The 18,033-nt window shown below is 43.8% G+C and overlaps 1 protein-coding gene across 2 annotated transcripts; it reads right to left on the bottom strand.

Moving 5' to 3' along the window:
- Positions 1-799: 799 nt before the first annotated feature.
- On the bottom strand, positions 800-10,728 carry LOC109914577 (V-type proton ATPase subunit d 2-like). 2 transcript variants are annotated; one of them, XM_020514173.2, is made up of 8 exons: positions 10,497-10,728; positions 8,041-8,212; positions 7,266-7,444; positions 6,647-6,726; positions 5,959-6,036; positions 3,856-4,032; positions 2,160-2,237; positions 800-1,461 (listed from the first exon to the last, which is right to left on the bottom strand). In XM_020514173.2, the coding sequence occupies exons 1-8, from the start codon at positions 10,621-10,623 to the stop codon at positions 1,300-1,302; spliced, it is 1,053 nt and encodes a 350-aa protein (XP_020369762.1). In that variant the 5' UTR covers positions 10,624-10,728; the 3' UTR covers positions 800-1,299. The 2 variants fall into 2 exon arrangements, with proteins under 2 accessions (XP_020369762.1, XP_048468827.1); XM_048612870.1 differs by having other exon boundaries at positions 3,883-4,032.
- Between the last annotated feature and the right edge of the window lie 7,305 nt (positions 10,729-18,033).

The following is an 18,033-nucleotide window of genomic DNA, read 5'->3' as shown; positions in this document are numbered from 1 at the left end:
GAGCTGCTGAGCAGTTTGATACAACTGAGCTGCTAGCCCAAGACTAAATCAGTTAAGAATCAACCATGCCAATGTGGATCTGGAGGAGTCATATATAGGGCGTACCGGGTAAATGCAACAGGTTTCCTCCTGAAAGTACATCAATCTGACAATTTCATCATAACTTTTGCAGATGCCAATACTTTTCCCCCACATTTTAAAACCTGAATTAAATTTCTTGAACAGCCGTAATAGGATATGAACTTATGCCCTGGATTACCAGTCCAGTAACAGAAACACTAGTTGACTAGACCCCAAAGGACAATATGACTATCAATTGCACAGAAATGACTAGTAGAGTGTAACAGTAGACTAGTAATACACAGACTGACTGGTACAGTGTGATAATTGCAATGCACAAATAACTAGGCAGTGTAACAATTCCATTATGGGCCATATAGAAATTTCTAGCACAAACAGCAGTGGCAGCTTGGTGATTGAATATATTCAAGGCTGAGATAGACATATTTTGAGCTTCAACAGATCCTAGGATGAGAGGAGACAAGCAGGACAGTAAATTTAAGGTCACAACAAGATCAGCCGTGATCTTATTAAATTATGGGGCAGGCTTATGAGGTCAAATGGACTATGCCTCTCCTATTTCTTTATTCATTCATGAGATGTGATATCACTGGATGGGCCAGCATTTATTGCCCTTGAGGTGTTGGTGAGCTGCCTTCTAGAACCACAGCAATGTATTTGGTGTGTGTTGCATTTTTATGTTATACTTGACAGAACGCAGAAAACTTGTAACTGAAGGTAAGAATTATGTATTTTAATAGGCAACATTGTATACAGATAGTTCTCATTTGTGATTGGAAATTTGAGATAGAACACATGCACCCCAATACTATTTATTTAATCATGACTTGGAGCAATAAACAAGAAATTACACCAGAACACACAAAAAGACTGTTAGCATTGAGGGAGTTATCATAACATCTCTATCCCAGGCTGGGCTAATGATTAGTCTGCTAACTAGCGGTTGCTTTCTCAGGATTGATTACCAAGGCCAACAAATTAACAGATGTTAATATAAGGGCATATTTGATTAACAAAATGCAGATTCCTCACAACTGGGTGGGAGAGATGATTACTCAGAATAAATTGTTGTAGATTATTGAGGATTACTTATTTGAGACAAGTCACTGGAGTTGGTCACTAAGACACTGGTCACTGACGATCAGTGACTTGGGACAGGTTGCAGGAGTTAGTTACTGTTATTCTTAGGATGCCAGTCATGGTTTAGGTGACTTGCACTTAGAGTATGGGAATGTAGTTGTCAATGCGAGTCCGATGTCTCTGAGCTATACATTCCGCAATCCAAACAATATTCCGACATTCCTGCTCCTTCAGCTTCATGTAAGCATGGAACACCCCAAAGTGAAACTGGTTATTAAATGCCATTACATTGAGCTTCACCTGGGAAGGAAAAGAGAGGAAGTTACAGTTGGATTGATCCAACATCATGAGGATCTCTTATACAGGATGTGAAAACACCTGGACTGGGATGGGTGAGACACTTATTTTGAGGACTAGTTTCTTTGATTAAAAGCCTCATGTCCTTTTCCTGATACAGTAGAACCAAGTTCTGTCAATATCTTCAGATGTTGGCCCTGACCTGTTTCTTCCCTTCTGTCTGATGTGGACAGGAAGCATTTCAACGTCATGCTACTGATGTGGAGATGTCCATTCCAGTTGTTTCTATCTAGGCTGCAATTCAGAATATTTCCAAAGAGTTTCTCACAGAAAGCACCAAACTAAAACATAAGCCATCATTGGACTGCTTCAGCTCCTTTGGCATGCAGCAACTCCCAACTTTTCCCCTTTACTCTAGAACACATCTTGGTGACCAGTTTAAATCTGAGCCATCCCTTGGCCAATGTGTTTAAAGCAACTAATCAAGGAAATGTAGCATGAACTCAAACTCTGCAGACACAGAAATGCCTGATACATTGTGAGAGGCAGTTGGAAGAAGGGAGAGGAAGTAAGGGCTAGAGGACTTGATGAAGTAAATGGCGAATTAGAGAGAGGTGAGTGAGAGTAAGGTATGGGTGATGAAAGAGTGTGAATGGGTGAAAGGGGATCAGTGGTCTGAGGACCCCAATCGGGGTCATTACCTCATATTCAAAGAACTTGTCTTCCAATGTCTTCTCATTGGAATTCTTCTCTGCACCTTCAAACAAGAGTTTATATTCCTGACAAGAGAGAGTAACAGTCAGGTCAGAAATAAACATTATCCTGGGCTAGGGTCTCACAGAATAGAACTTTACACCCCTCCCCCAGCAGGAACTATATTCTGACATTCTTGGTGCTGACTCTGACGAGGCTGTGTCAGAGTCAAGGGACTTTCTATGTGTAACTAAAGGATGACTCGGTGATGGGATACCAGCATCTATGGAGTTATTTCAAGAAGAGGGGGCACCTTGCCTGTCACCTACCACCTTTAAGCAAAGGCAGACAAACAATCTGTTCTTAAGCCAATTGACGGCCTGAAATAGCAAATTAATGGTGCCTGAAGAACGTCCTCCCTGGTGAATTTTACCAGCAGCTGACAGGTGCCCACATTATGTAGCAAGGCTGGAGATCTGTTTTGTTTGGCCACCCTGTATCCAAAGGAAGATCTCCCCCCTCTGATCCTAACAACACAGATTGTACTGACCCTCCTCCCACCTCCTTTTCACTGCCCTCACTGCCTAACTAGCCCTGATAAAACTGCCCCACCTACCCAAAATAAAATATAGACCATGTGCTCCCAATCTCTCTCACACCATTGGTAGAGACAGACTTAAGATTTCTTACAGAGATGGAGTAGTTCAACATTACTTCTCTTCATGGTTCACAAAGAGTTCAAAGAGGGGTAAAGTTTGAAACTTGCCTGACCCTCTTGAGAGTAGGCTCTCCTCTTGTGTTATCTTGCAGCTGCCAAGTGTCAGTGTAAGTGTCCCAGACTGCTGTTAGCAGGATCCTTGTCTAAGCAGGGATCATCACTGGGAATATTACATTGCCTGGCTAGAGACCAGGAAGGAGGCAGAATCTGACTTTAATTTTAATCCCTTGTTTGAAGCTCTCCTGCTTGTCAGAAGGAAGAAATTAAAAATAGCAAGCCATTGAGAGATCCCTCAGCTCTTCAGCTATAATTCCCAGCTCTCAGTCACCCACACTGTGGGCTCCATAAGAGGTTCAGAGCCTTCTCTTTTACCTTTCATGGTCCAGGGCATAATTAGAATGTTTAAGTGTGGGGGAATAGGAAGCGCACATTGGGAAAAGAACCCTTCAAATATGCCTGGGTCTTGGATAAGCGGAAGGCTGAATGTGAAATGGTATTGCCATTGACATAGCTCTCTGGAAGTTTAAAAAGTCCAAGTTCTACAACACCATCATTGATGTCCCAGGACACAGGGGCTTTGTCAAGAATACGATTACTGGAATGTCGCAGGTTGACTGTACTGTGTTGATTGCTGCTGCTAGTGTGGGCAAGTTTGAAGTTGATATATCAAATGGACAAACTAGAGAGCATGCTCTGTTTGCCTACACTCTGGATGTCAAGTAACCTTTGTTGGTATCAACAAGATGGACTCTAATGATCCACCATATAGTGAGAACAGATATAAGGAAATTGTAAAAGAAGTCAGCATGTACATCAAGAAGATCAGCTACAATCCTGATAGTGTTCCTATAGTCCCCATTTCTGGTTGGCATGGTGACAGTATGTTGGAAGTGCCCTGGTTCAAGGGTTGGAAAATGGAAAAGAATTAGGAAGGGCACATTGCCTGAACATTGATCCCAGTAACAACAAGAGCTTGGAGAACATACCGCGTAATATTCAGCAACTGCACGCACATGCTCAAAATCCTCAGCTTTGGATAAAAGGGTCAAGCCATCCGGGTGCAGTCTGCCGCAGCGTGGATAAAGTGTAGTCCGATCCTCTCTGCTCAGCTCAGTGCCAAAGGAGTTCAGAGTGATGATAAATGCACGTCGGTCAGCTTCAAACTAGGTGGAACAATACTGAGGTGTGAGTGCGAACTCTGAATGAGACTGTGCACATACAGAAAGCCTAGAATCAGATGGATTGAATTATATTTACAGTAATAGGCCCTGAATTAGGCCATTCAGTCCATCTAGCCTGTGTGTGCATGCATATAACCCTTTTCCCATCATACTTCAAATCCCATTAACATATCCACTTATTCTTTTCTCCCTCATGAACTTTTCTAAATCCCTAAGTGCACCTTTTCCATTTGGCTCAGCTATTCTTTTGGTAGTGAATTCCACATTCTCACTATTCTGTAGGTGGAGAAGTTTCTCTTGAGCTCCTGATCTTATATTCATGGCCCCTAGTTTAGCAGTCCCTCATAAATGAAAACTGTTTCTTTACATCTCCCCTATAAAATCTTCTGATGATATTAAAGACTTCTGAAAGGTCACCTCTTCAGTATTGTTGCTCCTTGAGAAAAGTGCCCCTGTCCTGATAAGTATATCTACTCAGTCTGGCCTTATCCTTGTGAATCATATTTTTGCACCTTCTACAACCCACATCCTTTTTATGACATTAAAGCCAGAATTGTGCAATCCAACCTAGATTTGATGCAGGTTTAGCATAATCTGTCTGTTTTTCAGTTCCATCCCTCTAAAAATTAACCACAGTACTTAATTTTTTTTATTCATTAACCTCTCATCACTCTGTTCTCCATCCCATTGTTTTCACAAGGAGTCTGTGGCTTCCTTTATCTCCCCACTGAAATGCAACACCTCATATTTATCTGTAGTAGGATTCACTTGCCAAGGTTTGCTGTTTAATAATTTCTGTACTTTGGTATATTGTGTTAACACCGTCCAATTTGGAGTGTTCTGCAATTTAGAAACTATAAATTTATTTATTTAACTGGTTAAAACAGTGGTACCAAAAATGATCCCTGTGAAAGCACTACTTCTCTGTTTGCCTTAACCACTTTGTTAACTTCTTTTGTAACGTTTTAATACTCCTATTTGTCATCCTATTCTTTGTTGTCCTATATGCGTATACATTTTTTTCAGTTTTACCCTTCCCTTTCATTCACAGTTTTTAATTATTGGCTGGTATTTTCTTGTTTCTAACTGGAATATATGTTCTGCTGAACTCTACTGATCATCTATTAACTATTTCCCACTGCTACTATCACATTTCCTCTGTCATTTTTATCTTGTTTCTCCTCCACATTTCGATGCTGAACCACTTCAAATTAGATTGTTTTCTAATCTACTATTTAGGTCTTTTCCTTGCTTAATCACTCACTGTGTACAGGCCCCACAGTCAGGTAACATTTAATATGGAAACCTTTGTATTAGGAACATAGGAACAGGTGTAGGCCATTCAGCCCCTCAATTAGATCATGGTTAATCTGTGGCCAAAGTCCATCTACCTGCCTTTATCCAATATCCCTTAATCCCTTTGCTTAACAAAACATTATCTATCTCAAATTTAAAATTAACCACTAACCTAGCATCTTTTGCCATTTGTGGAAGAGAGTTTGAAATTTTAATCTTCCATCATGTGTGAAAATGCTTCCTAACGTTTGGCCCTAAGTTTTAGACAATGGCCCCTAGTTCTAGAATTCCCAACCAGTGGAAATAGTTTATCTTTGTCTACCCTGTCTTTTCCTGTTAATATCTTGAAGACTTTGATCAGATCGCCCTTTAACCTTTTAAATTGTATTCAAGTGGTAATAGTGGAAACCCCTTTAGTTGGTTTATAGGTCTCATCCAAACGGCCAGTCCTCAAACTCCCTATTACTGGGATTAAACTTGAGCCTTCGTTAATGGTTCAAGATCTTTAACCTTTAATGAATCTCTGGATTGTTCCAGGTTAGCGTCACATTACTGGAGTTACACTTTACAGAGGTGAGTATGCGCAGTGGGGGAAGTTGCTAATGTGCTTACCTCCAGGATGGGACACATCACTTCTTCAGTCTGTCCCCCTTGGTCTTTACAGAAGCCATAAAACGATTCGAGATAAGCCTGAAACAGGAAAGTGATGACACTGAGGCTTGTGAGCAGGCAATAATTTATCAATAATTCCACTCAGATTGATTTACAGAAATAAAAAATAACCTAACTGGGATTTCATGGGGGTTTCTAAATGGAGTAAGATATGCCTAAGAGTGAGTCACAGGCTGGAATCTAATCAGGTTTGGGTTGTTTATAACTCAATAACTGAATAACATATTCGGCAGTGAATTGCAGACTGGAATCTGATCAAGGGGCTCAGTAGGTTAATTTATAAAATAACAGTTAGTCTTAGGATAAGGGTTTGGCTGATTAGCACTGGGCTAAGGAGAAACTTCTTCACTTACATAGTTGGGGACCCTTGAAATTCTCTATCCTGAAAAGCTGTGGATGCACTGTAAGCATGTAGAATGGTTAGATTTTTGGGCACCAGGACAATCAAGAGATATGGGGAAAGTGAGGGAAAGTAGATTTGATGTAGGAGAACTGCCATTATCTTTTGAGAAATGAAATATGCCTGAGGTTCAATACAGCCTACTCTTGTCCCTAATTCTTGTGTTTTTACAACAGACAACTGGAAGTGAATTACAGATTGAAATCTGATCACATATATTACCCTTACCTTGTAGAGTTTATTTCGTAATATTTCAATATTAACTTCATCAAGGTCATTCTCTGAGATACAATCTTGAAAGAAGGAAGCTGGAACATAGACATCACTAGATGAGAGTTTAAACATACTCACACAGTCTAGCATGCTGGTTCATCGAATAGAAATTTTAATTGTACAGAACAAGTGTGAGAAAGTCAGATCCCTGGGGTGGCCTGAATACAGTGAAGCACTCACACCCCTGCACTGACTATTACATAGTGAGACACTCAGACCCCTGCATTGATTGGTATTCAGTCCTTCAGTTAGGGCCCTGCAATGACCTTAAGGCAGTGAGATACTCAAACCCCTACTCTGATCATTATATGATGAAACATTCAGACACTTACACTGATCATACGCAATAAGGTACTCATGTTCCTGCACTGACTTTTATACAGTGAGACACGCAACAGATAGTGAGACACTCAGACCTCCTTACTGACCAGTGACACTCTCAGACCCCTGCACTGATCAGTACACAATATCCCTGCATCCAGTTATACTTGCTCCTGGCTATTGATCGCAATTTCGCTTTGATCATGCTGAACTCCAGCTGCCCTATTTTGGGGACAATGAGTCCATCTCTTACCTAATGGTGTATCGACCAGGATAGCATTGTACAGTTCAGCGGGGGTCTGAGCAATATGAACAGCCTCCATCTGCTCGAAGCTGCCCAAAGGATGGCACTTGGGAAGAAGCTCAGAGATCGGTTGCTGGCGTAATGTACCGGTAATCAGCAGGATGACATTGTCAATCATATAGCTGTACCTTTAAAAGAGAGCATCAAAAGGCAAAAGTTTCACTCAAAATTCAATATCCAGAGCAGCCAGTACTGATCAATATAATTCAGCCACTCTCAGTCTGTTATTCATTTACAGTCAATCCCTCAAGGTCATGCTTATTTCTTTTACACTTAGTTTCCTTTATTTCAAAAATATATTTAATTCATAAAAATATCTTTACATACATAGTCACCAAAGTAGTTTGGTTCTGTACAGTAGCATATGAAGAAACAAACATTGGAGTTTGAATCTATCCAGCAAACAAACCAAAGACATTTCTTACTTGTACAAGATCACAATTACATATGTTTGAGGAACCAGGAGGATCTGATAACTGAACAGATCCCCATTTAACTACGGCAGAAAGACCTTAGACAGTGGTATTAACTCAGCGTCACTCCCTCACTCCCTCACTGTCACACTCCCTCAGTGACACTATCATTATTACTGTCACTCACTCAGTGTCACTCAAAGTGATTGTGTTATTAATGAAACACTGATTGATTTAATCAGATATGCTTTAGACTGCCTCTTCAAAACATTAATCTGACAACAAAACAGCGCAAAGCCCCAGTTACTAACGTGATATAATCCAGGAAGGTGGTGAGGGGCTGTAAAGAATGATTCCGCAGATAGACAAATTCCACCAGCAATTTTTGTTTCAGTTTATCATCAATGATAGAGACTGTGAGGGGACCAGTTTCGTTTGCCAGGAAGCTGCCATAATCTGTGCTCTGAAGAAGCAACTTCAGATCTGCAAAAACAAAGCAAGAGCAAGGATAACTTTGCATAAATCCATTTGATATGCACTAAACATCAGACTTATTTAATGAAAGAATATTGACTTTTGCTGGGACTGACGAAAGGAGGCAACTAATACCCAGAAATGACTACTTTGTCCTCTCTAATATTGTTTTTAACCAACATGGACAGACATTTTCAGCTTCACCACTTCCATCACCAATGCAGGTCACACAGTGCAGACTCCATATTAATCCTAAGTCATGACTTCATACCTCTATTAAAATTTTGTATGTTTGCTATGTCCTGAGAGTTCACAGGCCAAGGAGAAAAATTGCTTCCTAACTTAGCATTAACATTGGAAGCTGCACATAGACAAACACCAAGCAAAAGAAGGAGCAAACTCAGTTACAACCTGCTCCCACCTTATATACCCCTCCCCCACATTTCCCTTCATTCCTCATTCCACTCAACCTTTCCATCATTCTCTACCTACTCCATCTATTCCCTCCATACCCTTCCCCACTCCTCTTTCCCCATTCTGCCATTTCTTATAATCTGCAATTCCCTCAATTTACCTCCACTGCACTACCCGCTCTCCCACAGCACATCCCCTTATGAAAATTTGCATTTTGGTACAACAACGGGGCTGTAACTTTGGGTGCCAGCTGTGATTTTTCTTTTTATTCAGGGGATGTGTTCACTACCTGCGTCAGCATTTATTGCACATCCATGATTGCCCTTGAAAAGATGGTGAGCTGCCCGCTTGAGCCCCTACATTCCACATGGCTTAGGTACATTACAATAACATTATGGAGTGAGTTCCAGAACTTTGACTCAGAACATTGATACAGTTCCAAATCAGGACGGTGTGGGGATTGGAGGGGAACTTGCAGTTGGTGATGTTCCCACATATCTGCTGTCTCTGTCATTGCAGATGGTGGAGTTTGCAAGTTGTAGATGCCATTGTGTCAATGGTAGAGAAAGTGAATGTTGAAGGTGTTAGATGGAGTGCCAGTTATGTGGTAAATAAAAACCGAAAGAACTATGGATGCTGTAAATCAGAAACAAAAACAGAAGTTGCTGGAAAAGCTCAGCAGGTCTGGCAGCATCTGTGAAGAAACATTTACAGCTATTCGCTCTCCCAGCCAGATCATTATCAACTCTTTTGTCCGTCCAACTGCTCTTCTCTCTCTTTGGGCTCTATCCTTTATCCTATCGTTTACTCCATACCCCATTCCCCTCCCTATCTTCTGCATATAAATAAACGTTTTCCCAGCTACCATCAGTTATGAGTAAGGGTCACGTTAACTCTGATCTTTTCTTCACAGATGCTGCCAGGCCTGCTGAGCTTTTCCAGCAACTTCTGTTTTTGTGCCAGTTCGTGCGGACTGCTTTGTGCTGGATGGTGTTGAGTTTCTTCTGATTGATTCAGTTAGTAGCACCTTCACCTCTGAATCAGTTCAAATCCCAATCCAGGGCAGCACAGTGGCTCAGTGGTGGAGCAGCACGGTGTTTCAGTGGTTAGCACTGCTGCCTCACAGTGCCAGGGACCCAAGTTCAATTCCAGCCTTGTGTGACTGTCTGTGTGGAGTTTTCACATTCTCCCCATGTCTGCGTGGGTTTCCTACTGGTGCTCCAGTTTCCTTCCACTGTCCAAAGATGTGTGAGTTAGGCGGATTGGCCATGCTAAATTGCCCGTAGTGTCCAGGGGTGTGTAGGCTAGCTAGATTAGCCATGGGAAATGCAGGGTTACAGGGACAGAGCAGGGAGGCGTGTCTGGGTAGATTGTTCTTTGGAGGTTTGGTGTGGACTTGATGGGCTGAATGGCCTGTTTCCATACCGTAGGGATTCTATGTCTTAAATACTAAAATCAAGACTCACACTCTAGTGGTGTACTGAGGGACTGCTGCATTAATAGTGGTACCATCTCTAGGGCGATATAATAATCTGAGCGCCCCATTTGCTCTGTCAAGCGAATATCAAAGACCTGACTGCACCAAATCAAAGAAGATCAGGGAAGGTTTCTCTGGCTCCTGATATATATTTATGTGCCAACCAACATCACAAAATAAGATTATATGGTCATTATCATACTGTCTTTTGTAGGAAATTACTGTGCACACATTGCAATATAGGAAATGCAATAATCAACCATAAGAAGCCTTCATGAAGTAGGTAACTAGGTATGAAGTATTTTGAGATCTCCTCTTTTTGCTATACAAATACAAATCACTTTTCCTCTGGTCTCCCAACAAGAGAACTGAAAAAATGGAAAGAATTCAGCAGGGACTCACCCTCCAGAGTCTGACATTCCACCAGATTGAGGAAATCTGCCTGTTTCAGGATTCCACCTTTAAACCCTCTGACCAGTCCCTCCAGATAACCGCTGTCCACATTGAAATAAAACTCTGCAAAGCCCATCTTCAAATAAGAATTTGTAGCTCTCAAAGTGATGAGTTTCTCTCTTTCTTTGCACTTCGCTGCTCTCCTTCTCACATTGAAGGTCAGGGCAATGAATGTTCTTAGTGATATCAGCCACAGGACTGGCTGGTTCTGGGTGATTCTGGCTCTTTGTGCTTAGTACAATATCTACTGATCAAAACTAATAAAACTTTCCTCATGCCTGCCCCGAGCATGCTGCGACTCATCTTTTACCTCCCACATATGTTGTTATAAAACAAATTCTACAGGAACACACAAGTATCATGTTTCAGGTTTAACAATAATTCTTAAAGAGATAGTGGTCTCTGCATTGATGGAACCTGAATTATATCTGAATCTATTCCACAGCTCCAGTGATCCATTTGTCACTTCCTTCTTTCTGGTTATAACACTGCCTGAGCGGTCACAGGCCTTCCTCATTTCACAAATACACAAATGTTTTGTTCTTTCAATTATATAGTCCCTGGCCTCTAGTGAGCCTTTGGTACCTCATTAAAATCATTCCCTAATGGTTAGATTTGGTACAGCTCTGACCCAGGTACAGATGCATATGTGTTTCCTGATGCAGGTACAGGTCTGTATAGGTTCCTTGCTCAAGTAAAGGTGCATGCGGATTCCTGATCTAGTTACAAGGCAGGTTTCTTCTGGTCACCATCTGGATCCCCTCGACACATTCCTACACACATAGTGAACCAAACCGGTTTCCACCTGAAGAGGTTGCTGACTACTTGACCTATTTCTACATGATATTGACTTCAGCCAAACTTTTTCTCAGAGACCAAGTAATGACCAGTTGGGAATAGGGTGTGTACGTTAGAGAGCTCCGAGATTCAGGGAATGTGGGATTAGGGGTTTTGGGTTCCCAACACTGTTTATAGGAACGTGCTTAGGAGCTAAGTGCCTGGGTATGGGGGAGGGGTGTAGCTGCATTTAATGATTCTAGAATGCAGGTAGCTGGGTTAAGTGGTTCTGGGATTAGCTGTCAAAATTAGCTAGGGTTGGGGAAGTGGTTTCTTTGATCAGGGGTTGAGTTTAGGGGAACTGATTTTATAGTCATGGAATCTGTGCAGCACAAAAGTAGGCTATGCAATACATTGAGAATGCTGGTTCTCTGTAAATAGATCCAGTTAGTTGCATTTCCATATATCTCTACAAGTTTTTATTCCCCTCAAGTGCTCATACAATTTCCTTTTGAAATAATTTCTGAAAAATGTAATTTAGTTGAAGCTCTTAGTTTTGTACTCAGCAGGACAATTTGCAAGAATACCAATGTAAGGAGAAAACCAGCATTTTTCTATATGAGGAGAGTGCTGATTGGTTGGCAAGTGGATTTTAGTCAAGGTGTTACCTTGGAGAATGTGTGCATTACTGATGATTGACAGATAAGTCCCAGGCTTTAGTTATAGCATCAGAATCAGCTAGTGACTGACAACTGTTCTGTTGAATTGAAACAGGCAGAGTGCGTGTCCATATTCTTTCTGTTTGCTAAGAACAGGGCCTTCTGGATAAATATGCCTGTATGTACAGAAGCGGTGTACCCCCCTTTTCAGGGTATACTTTAGACAGTGAAGTTCATGTCATTACACACTGTGCAGAAGAAAAGGGTTTCCTCCACTCTATCTCTCCAACCCAAAACCTCAAATCTGCGACTCCTTGTCCTTGTACTACCAGCTAACGGGACACAATTTTTCTTTGTTTATTTTATCTAAATTGATGATCATTTTGTACACTTCTATTAAAACTCTTCTCAATCTCCTTGGTTCCTTGTTTAGGGGTTAGGTTTAAGAGAGTGATCTTTGCCACTGTAATTATTTTCGTCATTACCAGTCCCTTGAAGTGAGGTTGCCAGCTGGGTTTTGGGCAGTGGCAGTGAGGGGAAGCAGGTCTTCACTTTCGCGGCTGTTTTTTTCCCTTTCAAAAATATACTTTATTCATAAAAATATCTTTACATGTGTACATAGTCACTGAAGCACTTTGGCTCTGTACAGTAGGAATATGGAGAAACAAACATCTGAGTTTGACTGTATCCAACAAAATGACCCAAAGCATTTCTTACTTATGCAAGACTATGTTTACATATATTTGAGGCTCTGGGAGGGTTTGATATCTAACCGGACCGCCATTGTACTTCGGCTGAAAGACCTTCGACAGTGATCTTTCCCCACCGTGCCTTGGCGCCAGCTGCCCTAGAGTTTAATGCATCCCTCAGCATGTAGTCCTGGACCTTGCAATGTGCCAGTCTGTAGCACTTGGTCAAGGTCAACTCCTTGCTCTGGAAGACCAACAAGTTTGTGGCAGACCAAAGAGTGCCTTCCACCGTGTTGATGGTCCTCCGGGCACAGTCAATGTTTGTCTCTGTGTGCGTCCTGTGGAACAGACTGTGGAGCAGAGTTCTGCGTCATGGAGCTGTTCAGGATGAAACTCGACAAAAATCACTGCAACTTTCTTCAGCTTTCCTTTGCAAAGGTACATTCCAGAAGGAGATGTGCTACAGTCTCAACCCCCCACAGCTGCTTTGAGGGCAGCGTACAGTGGCACAGACTGACCAGGTGTGCATGGAGGGTCTCACAGGTAGTGCCCTTCACAACACCAGCCAAGTGGTGTCTTGGTGCTTGCTGGGAAGTTCTGGTGATGAGGCTTGTTGTCAAATGACTTTGACAGTCTGCTCAGGGAACCACATCACAGGACCACCCTGTCGTTTTCCCTCAGGGTCTCAAGGACGTTATGTACTGACCACTTCCTGATGCACCTGTGGTCAAAGGTGTTTTCGTTTTCAAAAATTCTCCATGAAGAGCAGGTGATGGTTTTCTGGAGTTTGGACAGTTTCCCCATCTCTCTCTCTCTTGCCTTCTGAACACCTTTGAGGACAAAGAGCCTCTTGATGTTCCCCTTGACTGTTTCCCAACAGTCCGCTGGAGACTCAACGAGGGGCTTCACAGTTCTTCAATCTGTGAAATCCCTTTTGAGCTCCTCAATGTTTTCTGGGATTAACAGTTTCACATTCAGCTTCCACATACCCTTGCTGGCCCATTGGTCATTCTGTAGGTGACAGGTGGCCAGCAGGAGGCAGTGGTCAGAGAAGAACACCGGCTTGACGTCAGTGAATGTGACCAAGAACGTGTGAGAAACCAACAAGAAATCTATCCTTGAGTGGATAGATACACCTGGTTGCGGCCAGATGGATCTACACTGTGCTCCATCTGCAGCAGTGCTGAAGGTGCGTGCAGCTTGTTGACTTTAACTGTTTCCATCAGGAATCTAGATGTGGAATCCAGTTCACTGTGAGCCCCTCCAGATTGTCCATCTGCATCAATGATGCAGTTGAAATCTCTGGTGAGAATGAACAGCCTGGACATCGCCAGCAGCAGTGGGAGCTGCTGCAGGGTGGCCAGCCGCTTACTTTACCACCAGGGTGTACGGTTAATTAGTCTCAGGAGAGAGTTTCTGTACAAAACGTCTGCTACTAAGAGGTGCCTGCCCACCACCTCCTTAACATCAGACATGGTGAAGTTGCCACCTCACAGCAGAATACCCAGGCTGGAGGAACAGCAATCATTTCCCCCTGACCAAATCAAAGGCCTGTGGGTCCATAAGCTTGACCATTTCCTGTAGCTGCTGAGGTGCGATATCCTGTACTCCTGCAGGAAGGGGCCAATGTGGAGACACATCGCGTAGTAGATTTAATGCTACACATGTTAATACTGGCAATTTTAAAACCCATTTTCAGAGTTTATAGGATTGTCCAATGTCCATTCACCTGTGGTCTTGTCACTGGGGTACTCCCTGCATCTCTGTGGTGTGGGAGAACTGTTGGACACTGTGCTAAGGTAGCCAACCTTGTTCTTCTCTGAGGGTTTGCCCTGATACAGTGTTTTTGGGCTGAGAATGAAACCAGGAAGGTCCATTTCTGAGTTCGACAGAAAGACTGTCATGCCCTGCTCCTGATTCGGAGTGTTGCTGTTCTCGGTTGTGGTGCAGTGGGTATCCTTTGGTTCCCGATGGCTGGAAGTTGGGTTTCACTGGGTTCCTTGGGACCTCCAGTGTTTCCAGGTTGGGGAGGGCCCCTTCTGCTTATCCCTCATGGTGCTGTGCTTCCTTTTTTTGTTGTGGCCATCCCTCTGCACATCTTCGTTGTCAGAGGAGCTGCTGGTGTCGCCATCATGCAACTGCCTCTTTCCATTGTGCTGTGGGACTATGTTATACTTTTCTGGATTGTTTCTCACTGATATCCATTCCCCCACCCCCTTCGTTTCTTCCTCTTCCACTGACTCCGTCTGCTCAGGTGGAGGTTGGGTCAGTTATTGTGCTGTTGCGTTGGCTACCTTTTCTTCCTCTCTGGCCTGGGTGCCCCTTGTTTCAGTTTTCTCACTGAAAGGTGGTACCTTACTGACCTTTAGGGGTCCACGGCTCACGTTGCTACTTCTGGCCATCTCAGCATATGTGACAACCTCCATCTTAGCCAAGCCTGCTTCCCCACACAGGTTGCAGCTCTTAGACTCCTTGCAGCCCTTAGTCAGGTGCTCCCCCTGTTTGCAGTTCCTGGGGAGGGTCACTTTGCAGTCTGCTGCCATGTGCCCTGACCTCCTGCAAGTTTGGCGCACTCTAGACTGTCCTGCATTCGTCAGGTAGCCTCGGCTCCCTCTGTTCGCAAAGGTGGAGGGCAGTTTGAGGATGTTCCCACTTGCTTCTGCCTTTAGCATTACTTTGACCCCGCCACTTGTTGGTCCAGATTCCAAAGGGGTCCACTACATCAAGCTATACATACCTTCCCAGGAAGGTCAGGACATCTGCTGCTGGGTTGTGGGAATTGTATACATGAATTGTAACAATCTGGCTCCTCAGTGCAGGGAGAACACAACTGGTGTCACACAGGATGGCGAGGGGACTCTCACCTCCTTTCTCCTCAAATACCTTCAGGAGACGCTCACATTGCTTCAATGGGTATGGCTACTGCACACACAGCAGAACGTGCTGTGGTCAGGATGTACCTTCTTGAATAAGGTACCCCGACATGGCAGGTTCTGCTGCAAACGAGACCACTTTTCAATGAGGTGTCCTTGAAACGTTTTCTCTGTCCTCTTCAACATCCTGAATTTGCTCTGAGGAAGGGTCACCGGACCCGAAACGTTAACTCTGTTTTCTCCTCCACAGATGCTGCCAGACCTGCTGAGCTTTTCCAGCAACTTCGTTTTTGTTCCTGATTTACAGCATCCGCAGTTCTTTTGGTTTTTATCCTGAATTTGTGAAGCGCGCATTAAAGGTCACAGGTAGAATTCCAGCCCCTCCGCCTGTTAGCGCCCACATTGAGTATTTCCCTCTCATTAGGAACAAATTATTGCAGATGCTGGAATCCGTACTGAAAACAACAAATGCTGGAGATCACAGCACATCAGGCAGCATCCACGAGGAGGGCACAAGCTGACGTTTCGAGTCGAGATGACATTCCCGTTCCCCACCCACCGTAAAGGCACGCCCCAAATTTAACCCCGCCCACCGCAAGGAATCCCCACCCACTAGCTTACGTCACACAAGCCCCGCCTTCTGGTCTCACCGCCCCTGAAGGAGCCCCGCCCTTACTGATAAGGGCCCATGCAATGGAAGCTCCGCCCCTTAAATGGACACGCCTACAAGGAACACCGCCGGTGGTTACCGCCCCCCCTGTGGGTAGCCCCGCCCATTCCCCCGCGGACCGAGCTGGGCTACGGAGACGGCAATGGGGAAACTCCGGGACAAAGTGTCGGAAAAAGCGTCCACGAGTCCGCCGCCGGCCGCAAGCGGGGTGCAGGAGAAGGAGCAGCGGGGACCGGACAGTGAGCCGGTGTCCCGGGCCCTGACACCGAGCAGCAGCCTGGAGTTGGCGGAAGCCCGGAGGAGGCTGCTAGAGATGGAGCAGCGGCAACGCCGGGTCCGGGAGCTGGAGATCAGCTTGCAGCAGCTGCGCGATATCTTGGTCCGGGCCGAGCAGGAGGCCGTGGAACACGGGGAGCTGGTCAACCGGATCCGCAGCGGTGCCCAGCAGGGAGAAATTGGACTCAGCGCCCGCAGCCAGAGCATCAAAACCCGCCTCAAATTCCGAGCACACCGGGCGCCGCTAATGGTGGCCGCCGCCTTCAGGCTCCGCGGCTGCGTCCCCTGGACCAGAAAATGAGGAGGTGCAGGAGACGGGCCAATCGGCCAGGAGCCGCAGGTCTGTCGTGTAATTTCCTTGGTCCTCGCATCTTCTTTCACTCAGAATGTATATGAAATTAAAATAAATATTTATTTAACTCAGGCTAGAGGGCTTTACTCTACTGTACAACCTGGGAATGTTTGTACTGTCTTCGACTTTCGTGGGATGGTAGCTTCAGAGCCTTTCGTACTCGCGTAGGAAATCTAATATCACAAACCAGCGTTTCGTTCACACACAAAAAAACAGCTACGGCATCAGCTTGCAGCCGGATTTACCTCACTGCTGTAATGTTTTCCCTAAAAGTAGTTCAATATGCGCTATATTCACCCGTATCAGTACAAATTGCTAGTCAAATGCCCATTCCCTCAGCACACAAAGATGCGTCGGATGTAATTGAGAATTGTCTGCAGTCCTGAAAGTCGCAAAGAGCAGCAGTACGCTGATACAACATTGACCTCTAAACAAAATAGGTTCCTAGTGCCTCCAGGACGCTCTTGGTTTCTCAATTGGTCAATAGCGCTCCACCTGCACCTATCCAATCTGTCAATATGTTAACAAGTCGCAATCTTCATTGTGCTACTGGACTAATAAAAGATTGAAGGGTGAAATAGACAATGTATGGTGTCACTTTAAAAACATGTTTGTTTTATGTAATCTGTTCCGTACAGCAGGTGATACTTGCTCTTTCCGCATGGGATTATGCTGCAGTTTGTACTGATTAGGTTTCAAGGGCCCAAAGCCACAGCTTACACACCTAGACACATTCATTATATTAACCGCTACCTATAAAACTAACATTAATCACAAGAGCCTGGCATCAACACTCAGCTCTTTTAAAATCGATATTTCCAGTCGAGTCAAAACATTCACCAGCTCAATTAGAGAAAGCAAGTATTTTTACAGAACCGACTGATGTTTCAATTGATCTGCTAATCACCGTTTACTTCCACCGCTCTGCTCACTCATCTGAATAAAACCTGTCCATAAAGAATCGGATTTAAAAGTAGAAAAGACAGACTTTTAAATCGGGAGTGTGTCCTCAACGACCCAAACTCTCCTCAACCCATGCACAACATTTGATGTAAGGAAATTCAGCCACTACATACACCAAGATTAAGTAAAGCAATAAATAACCTAGTAATTCTATTTTAATGATGGTTATGGAAGGCCTATGTTCTTCCACTAGGAACCATAATTTTATTTTTACATAAAGTTGACGA

This window comes from Rhincodon typus, chromosome 27 (assembly GCF_021869965.1).
Source record: "Rhincodon typus isolate 14 chromosome 27, sRhiTyp1.1, whole genome shotgun sequence".
In the NCBI taxonomy this organism is placed as follows: domain Eukaryota; kingdom Metazoa; phylum Chordata; class Chondrichthyes; order Orectolobiformes; family Rhincodontidae; genus Rhincodon; species Rhincodon typus.
This window is presented reverse-complemented; position numbering and strand designations above follow the sequence as displayed.